This window comes from Lissotriton vulgaris, chromosome 1_1, assembly GCF_964263255.1.
Source record: "Lissotriton vulgaris chromosome 1_1, aLisVul1.2, whole genome shotgun sequence".
In the NCBI taxonomy this organism is placed as follows: domain Eukaryota; kingdom Metazoa; phylum Chordata; class Amphibia; order Caudata; family Salamandridae; genus Lissotriton; species Lissotriton vulgaris.
The window spans coordinates 2009766043-2009778847 of record NC_141685.1 but is presented as its reverse complement, the minus strand read 5'-3'; the positions used below and the strand labels follow the sequence as shown (position 1 = coordinate 2009778847).

The following is a 12805-nucleotide window of genomic DNA, read 5'->3' as shown; positions in this document are numbered from 1 at the left end:
ACATGTCACGTAAAATCTGTTCATCTAAGTTCCGTTCATACGACTTTAGGCTAAATACCCTTTAGTGGGTTAATTAACATTCCACGCTTACTATATGAAGTTGTGTGGGCCGCAAATTAGCCCAAAGCCATAACAAGCATTTGCAAAAAGCATGGCACGTTGTGTTTAATTAGCAACCTGATCCATGACGAGGAATGCAGCTGCCACCCTGCGCGCCGCTACTTGCTCTCCGAGAGCAAAACGCCGTGGGAGTGAACATTGAAAAAGACGGTGGGACATGCACCCGCCTTTAGCCATTTGCGTGCTTTCATTAGTGAAAGAGGGATGCAAAAGCCAATCCTATGTGTGGGGGGAGTCAGACCCATACGGAGTAGTTTAGAGTGCTTACAAGAAGCCTCGCAGAGCAGCGCATGCGTGCTGGCTCAGGCTCAACCTAATGAGGCTTGAGGAGCCACAGAAGTGGGCCCATCCTAATTAACACTGAAGAGTCGCCCCATAGAAGCAGAGAAAGTAGAAGCAAGGAATCTTAGATTTAAAACCACCTTATAAATGTGCTACCTAATGTCCAGCTGCCAGATGTAGTCTACACAGATATCTTTTGGTCTGAGAGTGTCCAGTAAATGCAAAATGTTCACTTCAAAGCTCATGAAGTAGATCGTTGTGCACTTTGCACAAAGCCGAAAATGTGCTTGGCAGGTCTTGTGCCTCCTTATTCCTGAATCATTGAATTTGCTGTTCTATTTCAGGTTACTTGTGTGCGGCGGGGGCTGGAGCAGGACTCTGTCGCCATAAGTGACATTTGTGTCTGTTAGTGAGCTCGTGTATGGCTTCTCACAATATATTTATTGTTCAATTAGTAGTGGGTCTGTTTGTTGAGAGCTGTGATTATTATCTACAGGTCAGATAGAGTAGGGTATTGGGGAGGGGAGACAGTGGATATTGTTTTATTTCTTAATATTAACACAAAAATAGATCCGATCAGTTAAGCTTTTTTGAACGTAGGAGCTGATTTAACACATGCTGATGTGCACACAAAAGGAAACCTGGCTAGAAGATACTAAGGGAATGATTTACAATAAACAAACGCAGCACGGTGCGGCAAGTCATTTTAATGCGCCGTGCTGTGTTAGTTTGGAAAGCACAGCGATGCAACATTTTTACAACAATATGGCGCATCTCTGCGCTTCCCCCTGCACTGGCGCACAAACCGCTACCATGTGCCGACGCAGGTCCCCTGCAAGGTTCCATGCGTCGTGGGTAGATTGTTTTTGTTCAGGAAGGGTTCCTTTCCTACACAAAAACAATCTGAAATGCCGTTTTTCAACTTATATCTGTGCTGCATTAGCACTCATAGATGTTGAAAAACAGCATTCTTTCAGTGATTGTTTATGTGCAGGAAGGGAACCTTTCCTGAAGAAAAATAATCATTAGAGGTGATTTCCTCTTTCAATGTGCACTGCAGATGGAGCACCCATAGAAACAGGAAATAAAAACGAGGAGCAATTAATACATTTCTCCTTGTTGCACCTCCCCTGGGGAGGAGTAGCATTCACATGCTTTTCCAGATTTACGGTTCCTCGTAAATCTGGAAATGTGTCTTGTTCCATGGGTGTTGCGTGGAAACACCCACAGCAACACCCATGGAACTCCCCTTTCACGCAAAGTGCTGTGTGTTAAGAGACCATATTTACAAGGACAGGAAAGCCACGCAAGGTGGCTTTTCCACTCCTTGTAAATATGGGGCAGTGTATTCACTGCCAGTGCGTCGCAGAAAGTGATGTACTGGCAGCTCAAGGGGCTTGTAAATCTGCCCCTAAGTGGGTAGGTTAGAAACACTTCCAAAACATACACACATGGTTTGTATTATCAGAGTCGTAATCTAAAATATCTGATAGTTTCCTTGGGAAGCCCTTTAGGTCTCCTATTTTGACTAAATACTCCATATAATAAGTCACAGAATGAAAAATGACTGCTTGGCGGTTTGTTAGGAGTCCGCCACAAGATAGTTCAAATTTACAGTTAAAAAATTTTCTGACTTAAATGTATGCTCTAGGTGGGACACCTGGTGGGGCGCTGGCATCACTCGTAAAAAATAGGGTATGTGCTGCTCATGAACATAAAGGACAAGATGAAGGAGTACACATGGAGCAAACAGAAGGTAACCTCTGAGCATAATGGCTGAATGTGTGCTCCCTAAACCAAACGAATATTTACAGCTGTCGAACCTCTTTTGAGGTGGGTACCATCTGAGCCATTCCAAAATAAGGACATTAATACACCTGTACCAGACAGGGTTCATTCCAGATTTACCATCCAGCTGCAATCTACACCAATAACACCGTAATCTGTTCAAAGTCTCGACGAGCAGGATCGACTATGAATGCGAGAAAGCCTTCAACAATGATTCTTGTATTTAAGGAACAGGGTTGACCTTCTGGAGCAGTGCTTTTGTAAGGGTGTTTCTAAGCAGTGAGCCCTTGTGTGGGTTTACTCGAGTGTCAGGGACATACTTTGTCCCACCTGTTACTTGAAATGGCCATACATTCACAGACCTCAGTGAAGAGTGATGAATATCTGGAGGGTGTAGGGTATAACGGCGCATAGCGTAGAATCTCAATCAACACAGTATGCAGATTATTTTATTTTGTTATATTTGTGTCTGATACAAAGACGAGTCTCGCACTAATTAGCGAGGCTTCTGATCGGTATGTAAATTGGATTCAATTAAAGTGTTTGGGCTCTTATTTAAATGAGCAACTATCACGTTAATGTACTTTGATATTCACAAATGCAATGTTTTGCAAGGCACATTGCATCAGTAATATTCTAAAATGCTTCATTGGCCCGAAAGAAATTGCCCTAACAGGTACGCATGCACTGATTTTTGGTGCTTATTACACGACAAGTTAAGCAATCCACATTGGGGTTTAGAACAAGGCAGGAATTTACTGAATGTGCTAGTGTGTCACATGGAATGTATTGTAACACCTTTGTCATAAGTGATTCATGTTTTTCAGTGAATTCAACGTTAGTATTTTCAACAAAAAATCAACTCCTCTGATATCTTAAACGTTTATACAGACACCGATCTATCATTGCGTGCAAAGGCATCACCTATAAAGAGTCAAAATATATTTCCAGAGCAAAGTTTTTTTCTGCTGTGTGCAGTACATACCAGTGTCCCCTTCCCCCTCACATGCTCGATCTTTGTTATCTTTCAGCATTGTATAACATTGTTTTTTAATGTTAAGACACTCGGTGTCAGTCTTGTTGGCCAGACCCCAGGCTGAATTGTGTGCCTCTGATTGAACTAAGTGAGTGGGTGTAAGTTTGACTAAAATTGCATATTTTTGAGCACATGGCTACAATTTCATTATTTACGTTTCTTTGTCATAGGTATTAGAGCCTCGTTTTAATGTTGAAACACTGGCTCAGTTACTCAACATCCCACCAAACAAAACCCTGCTTCGACGTCATTTGGCAACGCATTTCAACCTCTTGGTTGGTAATGAAGCACAACAACAGAAGCAAGAAGCGTTAGAGTCACCTGACTATGTACTACTGACGGCCACTGCTAAAGTGAAGGTAAGAGAAGACCCATCGTATGTCAAATATAATGTCAAAGTGATCTAATTGTAATTCACACACTGTAGAGCCAGACCATTTTGTTGCACACTATTTCTTCAGATTGTAGAACTCATGGTATCAAAATTAAGTTTGATGCTTTTTCTTGTTGTTATTTAAGCAATGGCTGCTCTAAAAGAAGATTTCTCGTAGGGAGGCAGTAGCTAAGGGCTGCATTAATACGCTGGTTATTCTTCCAGAAAAACAGATTGAGTTTGATAAAATAACACACCAGCATTGAAAAAAGTAGAGCTTGCTTATCTCCATGTCAAGTAGTAAAATCTAGCCCAGATTTCAGAATGTCCACAGATATGGAAGTAATTGCCACAGAAATGTATACTTGAATGTTTTTTCAGGCAAATTTATTGTGAATATTCTAAAAATCTAGCTTGTATTCACTGTCAAGTTGGCCAGAGAACTCGTTATCAAAAAATGGCATTTCATTATTTAAAGTGGTATTTCAACATTAGCTTGTTTGTTTAATGTGTTATAATATGAACCTAATGGTCGTAACATTCATTTGGATTTGGTAAACTTTTAATGAGTTTATCTCCGTTGTTGCATGTTATGCTACTGTTGGCTGCATTCTGACGTTTCTCTGGTATTCCGTTTGTGTTGGATTGCACCCTAATACCAATATCAAATTTAATGTCTTTAACACTTTCTACTAGCCAAAGAAGCCGGTATTTGGAAGTTTTGGAAGTTTGAGAAAGAAGAAGCAGGAAGATGGAGAAGAGTATGTATGTCCGATGGAATTGGGGCACTTATCCGGAATAAATTCTGGGAAAGGATATAAGCCTGGAATGGATTTGAGGCTATATGATGATGAGGATTTGGACAGGCTAGAACAGGTGAGCTTTTGTAACCTTGCTGTTGCTGATTAAATGCTGAGATACAACACTTCTATAACTGATTGTGCAGTTTATATTTAGAGATGTCTTAACAGGAATTGAAACTAAAAAAGAAAAAACATTGTATAAGATACAATGCCATGTGTGACTTGATCTGTTTATCGAATCATGCTATCAGAAAAGCATTTTTTCTGAAACCATTTTCGAAATAGTGTATTTTAAAACTTTGAGATTGTTGAGGTACTTTGGATAATTTAAAATTATGCAACAAGCAGCACCCTTGGCACTAGTCCTAATTGTGTTCTATCCCAATTTGTGTGTATAAAAAAATTGTCGGTGCTGAAGCTGAAACTTGCTTACTCTTAAATCATGGTAAATATTTTGATATCCTTCTAGAGGCGAAGTTTTAAGTTTGAGTTCTTGTTTCATGTTTCTTTTGTGCCCTCCTCCATCTGTCCTTGCACTAACCTCCTTTACTTCCCATCGTATTTCTCCCTCGGCCACCTCCTATCCGCTATCAGCCTCTGCTCCCTGCTTCTGGCCTGCCCTGTTTGTCCTCACATACCTTCTGAAGGCTGTCTCCCTAGTGGCTGTCCCCTGCAAAGTTTTTGAGCTCCCAATTAATCTCTTACCTTTCACTACTCCCACTTCCCCTCCCCTATGCTTTCTCCTCGCTCTACCTTTTTTCCTCTCTACCCTGTCTCCTCTCCTGATCCTTTCTTCTTCATACTTCTTTTTAGCCTTGTCTCACCCTTCAATCTGTCTGTCTCTCTCCCATCTCCACTTACTTTCCACCCACTTCTAGCTCCCTCTCTTTCTCATATATTCTTGTCTACACCGCTCACTCTTATGTCCCCTCACTCTTATGTCCATTCAATCCCTACAACTCTTGCTTCCACATCTGATAGAGAGTTCTAGCTGCAGATTCCTTACCTTTGGAATTCCCACTGTGTCAAACAGGATCCGGAAACTTTATTGCTTGAGCAGTACACTTGCGCGCCGTTGGCTGGCTCCGTTCTGCTCCACGTTACATTGTCGCCATTGTTAGTGTTGGTTGTGACGTCATGGTCACCGATATAGACAGCTGATAGCCAGAAACCGGTCCTAGGATGCTTGATTCCGGTCCAGGAAAGACATGGCCGGGCAGTTCGGGCTGGACTGTTCCCATGAGGCACAGGGTCAAGACTGATTTGCATATGGCCGTGTCTGAACTGGGGTGGCTTCGTAAGCAAAATAACGATGGATTAAACCCAGATCTGTGACTGGGGGTGAATGTTTTGTCATTGTGCAACATTCCGTCCATCATCTTGTGTGTTTCACTTATGTAACTAATCCAAACAACCCTTATGGTGGTTTTAGTGGTCTTAGACAACCTTAGAAATCTCTCTAAGTGGTAGCCCTGGAAAGCAGTTTCAGGCGTAGTCCAGATGGAGTGCAAAGCAGCTTGTTTTACCAGAACTTAATTTTATTGGTATAGATGAAGTGAAAAAGAACCACACACTATTTATAAAAAAATGCATTTATTATAAGACACACATCACAATATCTCTTACCCGGAGATATAACACAATGCACATGATACTCAGCAAATAAAACAGGTAAGTAGCAAAATTACACAGTGGGCACCAGGGGGAGACCAAACCATATGCTAAAATAGAGGGATGTGATTCACGACCCAAGACCAGACTGGACCCAGAAGATGTAGAAATACTGGGGACCCAATGAACCACCCAAGGTAAGTACCCAGGACCCCCACGGTGGCCGTGTGCAGAGTGGAAAAACAACTGCATGCTCAATAGGTAAGTCACGTTTGCAATTTTAAAGAAAGACCCTTCCCTGTGGACCTAGAAGAAACCCTGTGGAAGATGGAAGGTTGGAAAGTCACCCTACCCATAGGTACTCCAGGAACCATGATACCCCCACCAGGCATGCCGGTTTCATAGGTGTCAATTGACTTTTGAAACCGCCATAGAGCTCAATGGAGGACTTCAGGAAAGATGCCTCTAGAGAAGGAGACAGAGGAATCCAGTGGAACCCAAAGGTGGATTCAAGATGAGATGTACCTGCAAGCGGAGGGGGACAGTCTGTGCCACTCAGGAGTGACCAGGAGGCACGGAAGAGGAATTGCCACTGTTGTTGGAGAAGCAGGTGAGGTTGACGATGCCCTTGAAGTTACAGCTGTGCAGACCAGGCAATGCCGTAGAAGACCAGGAGACGTTCACAGGCTGTCCCACATTGGATGTCGAGAGACAAGGGGGCAGTGTCCGGTAGGGGCACTAACAAGCCTTGGCAGCGGCAAACAACGGGCACGAAAAAGGGGCAGGGTCGGGACTAGCAAGGTCTAAGTAACTCACCATGAGCAGGTACGTCAGAGCAGGCCCTGAGCAAGCAGGGGAGCCCACTGAAGCCAAAGAAGATCCTCAAGAGGACCCATGGGCCGAGTGCACAGGAGTAGCAAGAGGACCTCTAGCAGCTCACCAATGATGAAGGCCCAAGGTGCAGAGGAAGCGGTGAGGGCGAAGATCTTGGCTGCAGTAGTTGCTTGAGGTTGGAGTTTCTTGGAGCCCGAAGATCTCTGGAGGAGAGGGCCAACAAACCTTGGCAACATCGAGTTGACGACGCGGTTCACAGGGGTGCTGTTCCAGCGGTTTCGACGAGGGATACTGGCCTCAAACTCGGTATGAAGACAGTACAGGCCTCAGGGAAGTTGCAGAACCACCACCTGTGCTGCTGAACCTTTTGGAGTCAGTGGGAGCCCAGGGTCAGCAGACCAGTCAGCTGTGTTGCAGTGCCTTCAGATGCAGGGGATTGACTCCTTCACTCCAAGGGAGATTCCTTCAGGTGTCTTGGATGGCCGCAGGCCTGGTGAATAACCTGTATGGAGCATGGACACAGATGTTGCAGAAGTCCAGCTGGATAACAAGACCAGGCGCAAAAGGAATCTTCCCAGGGGCAGTCTTTGTTCCCAAAGCAAATTCAAACGAAGTCCAGAGTGTCCAAACGTTCGAAGTTGAAGTGGTCATATGATCTGAGTCTTTTCCCATGACAAGTCTAGGGACCCACCCACAGGTAAGCCCTTAAGTACCCTTAGGAAAGGGTTGGGACGATTCAAGGGTCCCTCCCAGAGGAGGGGGCTGGACAGCTGGAGGATACTCCCATGTCCTTTGCCCAGTTTCGCACCAGAGCCAGGCCAAAGGCTCCCTGAACTGGTTTGAACTGGCATATGCAGGAAGGGCACCAAATGTGCCCTTCAAGCAGTCCTAATGGCCTGGCAAGCGCCCCCACCCTGCCCCAATACACTAAACCCTGTCTAGGAGGTGGTCACACCTCCCAGTGTCAGGATACCTATTGTTCTGCCTTTTCCCCGCTCGAACTTGGCTCAGCAGTAGGAGGGGAGAATCGTGTCTCCAGCCGGCTGCAGCCCTAGCTTGCTGTCCGGTTCTGGAAGACTGGTACCAGGACCACAGAGGCCCCCGGAGGAGCTTTACAGTGCTTGAAATCATACCTCCCACACCGTTTACGGTGTGCGGGTATGATTTCAACATGTTTGATGCCAAAGATGAGAGGGGTTGTTCCAGTTTGGAAATGGACAGCAGGTAATGACGCATGGCCACTCTATATGTCGTAATGGCTGATGCACTTACAACCTGGGAGAATGGACTCCGAAGGTTGTAGGGGTGCCCTGCTCATGCAGGGGCACCCTCACATTTAGAACCAAGCACCCTGTCTTCAGGATTGAAAGCCCTGCCTTAGGGGTGACTAATAGGTTTCAAGTGCAGTGACCTCAGATATAAGGAAACATATCTGTTGTAAGTGGTGCTAGCACCATCTTACACAGTCTGCAATGGCACACTTGGAGTCACAATTTGAGTGGTCTCTCATGGGTAGCATAATACATGTTTCAGCTCATGGGAGACCCCTGGTGTACCCATGGCCTGGGTACCTTAGTACCATATACTAGGGACTCATCTTGGTACACCAGTAGCCAATCTTGAGTGTACCTAAGTATTCCTTATGCCCAATTTAGGAAAGAAGCACAGACTGGGGTCCTGATTAGCAGATCCCAGTCAGACTAGTTAGAAAAACATGATGACACCAGCAAAAAGTGGGGGTGATCATGAAAGCAGATCCTACTTTCCTACATCGACCAACTCTTTGTGGGTGTACGTGGGATCTAGAAAAGGTCGAGCAATGCAGAAACGGACCATTTTGTGCTGGATCGTTATCTGCGTTAAGATCTGCTACACCCTGGCTAGGAAGCAGCCTCCTATGGGTTTACGGGCCCATTCTACCAGTGGAAAAGCTGCAACCAGTTTACTTGCTTGCAGTGTCCCATTACTGCATATCTGCCACGCAACCAACGTGGGCGTCTTTGCACACGTTTTCTAAGTTCTACTGCCTGGACAGTCAGGTTCCTAGGAACAGGCATTTCACTCGTTCAGTCCTGCTGGACTATTTAGTTTAGTTAGCCCACCACCAGGATGATATGGCTTGGGTATCTAATTCAAAGGTAAGGAATCTGCAATTTGAAGTCTATCAGATAAACAAGTTACTTACCTTCTGTTACGGATTCTCTAGTAGAGACCATATCTAGCGGCAGATTCCCTACAGACCCATCCTTGCCTCCCCGCTCTTCGGACTCATTTAATAGGCATAGGGTTGTGCCCTTTTAAGGACCCTAGTTGTGACACACACAAGTCGGTTCACTTCATGGCTCTGCGCTTCTGGCATTGAATAGTGAAAAGTAACCGTCTACGTGCCTGGGTGGCACCTATATAGGTGACCACAACATCATAACTGACGCTAATGATGCCAAAGACATCACTCGGAGCCTAACGGAGCCACTCAACAGGGCGCAAGGGTACTGTTCACACAAAAGTTTCCGGATCCAGTCTCGCGCCTGGGGAAATTGAATTCTTTCATCTGCAGCTATCTATTGTATCTACCAGATAATGTGCTACCGAAGGTAAGTAACTTGTTCTTCACCCCCATACCCATTCACTTTCTTCAGAAACCTCTCTCTGTCTTCCCTACTCTTTGCTCTGCTCTTGCTATATGGTTGTAACTAATTCATTCCCAGCGATTGACTCTTGCCTCTGGTATGCTATCCTTTGCCATTTTGTTTGACTTTCATCTTTCTAGTTTATGTTCTGTGGCAAACCTTTTTGTCATTGCTGTTCGTTCTAAAGCACTGCTGTTACTCTGGCACCATATAAAACTGTTAAATAAATGTTTATGTGGGAAATGGTGAAATTTTCTAAAATAATTTTGGGGCCACTGCTAGCATTTCACATAATTACTAAAGCATATGAATTGTTTAAAGATATTTTGGAGAAGGAGTTTTGCAGGTAAACAATATATTTAATGAAAAAGCCGTACATGTCCCCATTCAAAAGAAGGTGTTCCATTCTGAAGAACCGGAATAACCCACTTACTGGGTCTCAGCGGCGGGGGAATCGCCCAAGTCTTCCATAGCCTTCATACGTAGTAAAAGGAGACACAGGAGCTTTCGTCTGCAGGAGGAACCCATATTTATTCAAATATCCCGGGCTATTGAACAGAGTCCAAGATCGTCAGAAACAAGACAGAGGAGGCTGCTGCTTTACTCCGCAGCTTACAAGCCTTTTATACTTTTTCATTCTGGTCTTTTGGCTGTTAGTTCATTGTTCAATCAGGGCAGTGTTTGCAGTTGATAACCAGATCCAGACAACGTTTGTAGATGGTGACCTGGTCAAGGCTTGGTACACAAATCATTGTTTACTTGGCTTAATCAAGGCTCAGTTTTTCAGGTCCTTGTTCACTCAGCTTGAACAAAGCCCGGTCTTTCAGGTCATTGTTTAATCACCCTGATCAAGGCCCAGCAGTCAGACCATTGTCCAGATAACCTGATCACAGTGTCAAGGATGTTCACCAGGCTGGGAGCAGGAGATGGAAAACAAATCATTTACATAGGGTGTGAATGTCTCATGGCTTTCTGTTGAACTGCAAGAACAGTGGGGGTTGGGTATGTGACAGTTCCTGGCCAGAAATGCAGGCTGCAAGATGGCTGTTGTTGTGTTAGTTACATTTTCCTCAGGCATCAGCAGAAACGACCAGGTGGGTCGCGTGGAAGTGTTTGACACGAGATGGCAATGAAAAAACAATGGAGTCCCGGTGCAAATGGTGCCGATCAGAAGAGCACTTTTCCTCAGACCCTCCTTTTGCCATTGAGTGGCAAATACTTTAAGAAATGTCAATGTTCATAGGCCCATCGGTTTCTTGTTGGAGCATCATCATCATATTGGTGTTGTGAATGTTACAGGATGGAGGCTTGATGGTCTTGACACACATTGTACAGAGCACTGGCAGGCACTGAAAGCACAAACAGCAGGAGAGCAGGACAGTTATTCCCAAGGCAAGGAGGATGAGGATCCTCCACCCCCAGATCCAGCCTATGAGGGACCAGTAGCCTTCCTCCAGATGAATTTCAGAAGAAAGGCGATGCAGACGTTGGATGGCATCGTACACTGTAGGTGCTTTTGTCTGGGATGTACACGCAGCTGCTGGAGCCGATCAATTTACACACACCGCCACGATCAGCAAGGATGACGTCTAGGACCATGCGGTTCTAAAGCATTATAAGGTGGTCCGCCTGTAGCTCTGCAGTGATGTTGGAGAGGGCACCAGCTGTTACTGTGATGGTGGCTTCAAGGACTCTGATCAGTCCTCGTACTGTTGGCCATGGAGCCCCAGAAAGGAAGGAAACCTTTAAAGAAGTCACCAGTTTCCTGGCCTGCTGTATCCTTGGCTGATATGACGCCCCTACGTGAGCGGTGCAAAGCGCCCTTCATTGGCAGGTGATAACCTCCATGGGTAGAATATGTTGGTGGAAGGAGGAAGGCCAGATAGCAGGTACCAGACCAGTTACGGGGGAGCCAAGTGTAGGCAGCAGTGTCACAGATGAACTAGGTGTTGGGGGATGCCACCAGCTTCAGAGGAGATGTAGAGTTTAAAGCTTTTGTGATATCACATGTACTGGTACCAACTTTCTTAGTCCCTAGGCCATGGATGCAGACACAGCCTTGCACATTTATGACATTCACAGTGTCTCGTTCATCAGGCAGTATCCTTCTTGTGCGGAATCTGGAAAATGTTCGTCAATTAGTTGAGTTGAATACTACCATCTCACCGAGTTCATCTGGTGATAGTAGCGATGTGGATGAGCTGGTCGGGCAAAAAGGAGCATTGACATGACCAAATCTGTTCCGCCAGAAGTCATCCCGAAATGTTCCAATGGCAGAATTGGCAGTACCATTGACAGTGGAGGCCTCCTGCATCAACATCCACCATGCAAGACAAGACCCAGAGATGGAAAAGGGGTAGGGAAAGAATGGGACAGGGTTTATCATGGAATGCAGCATCAGTCCACAAACCCAGCAGTTGGAAGTGTTCATGATCAGCTGGTGATGATGCAACATTTGGATGAAGGTGTTATTGAAGAATTCTGCACGGCGGGGTAATTCGTGGGCTGGTTGCGTGAAATACTGGTGTTCTGCAGGAGTCGGGGTAGGAGTTGGTGAGGTAACAGGGTGGTAGATCAGTAACAGCCAACCAAGGATAGATTGGATGAGGGATACAAACAGTGTTACCACAGTGGCCATGAAGCATTTTCTATTACTATGTCGGAGACTAACATATTGTTTCTGGATTCTGGTGTTTTGGACGGCAGCCATTGTGCTAAGCCAGGGACCTCTAGTGGCTGTCTGTGATTGGTGGTTGCTTCACTGGGCGCAGGTGCCAAGGGCCCTATGGGCGTACCTTAGTCTGACACACCAGCACTGCTCTCAGCCGGGGAAGATCACAGCCGTACAGCCTATAGGCACTTGGCGAAGTCAAGGGCAAGCCGTCCCTCGGGGGCGCAAGTTATACCGGTCGGAAGTAGGGACAGTATGGTCGGGAAACAATGGTTCTTGGTGTTGAGCAGAGTTAAGGGAGGGACTATTTCTATTTCTGAGTCTCCTTGTCCTTCCCTCACCCACTAATCATAGGGGAGGGGCAGAGGCACACGCCTGCAGTGCGACGAATGCACCCAATTCTTCCGACCTTCTACTTTCACAGCGGTGCGGGTGGCTAGCAACCCATGTCGGGCTGTGTCCAGTGGGGCTCGAGGCTCTTAGTCCGTTGAAAACTTTTCACCAAGACATATTCACCAGGTTGGATGATGTGACCTGGGCCCTCGCTTTTGTCAGGTATGGCCTCATGCGCCTGGTGATAAAGAGTATGAAAGGTATTAGTTAAACTGTACAGATAATCAGTTAATACAGGGTATTCAACATCAGACAGTTTCTTAG

The 12805-nt window shown here is 45.5% G+C and overlaps 1 protein-coding gene and 1 pseudogene across 30 annotated transcripts in view; one reads left to right on the top strand and one right to left on the bottom strand.

The window, feature by feature from the left end:
- PPFIBP1 (PPFIB scaffold protein 1) overlaps nt 1-12805 on the top strand; it is a 1004279-nt gene that overhangs the window by 912867 nt on the left and 78607 nt on the right. For all 30 annotated transcript variants that reach the window (XM_086920149.1, XM_086920163.1, XM_086920158.1 and 27 more), the window contains 2 exons: nt 3397-3585; nt 4296-4475. In XM_086920149.1, coding sequence (XP_086776275.1) covers nt 3397-3585; nt 4296-4475 — 369 coding nt within the window. The remainder of the gene's footprint in view (nt 1-3396; nt 3586-4295; nt 4476-12805) is intronic.
- LOC147751535 (uncharacterized) lies at nt 11162-12187 on the bottom strand (annotated as a pseudogene).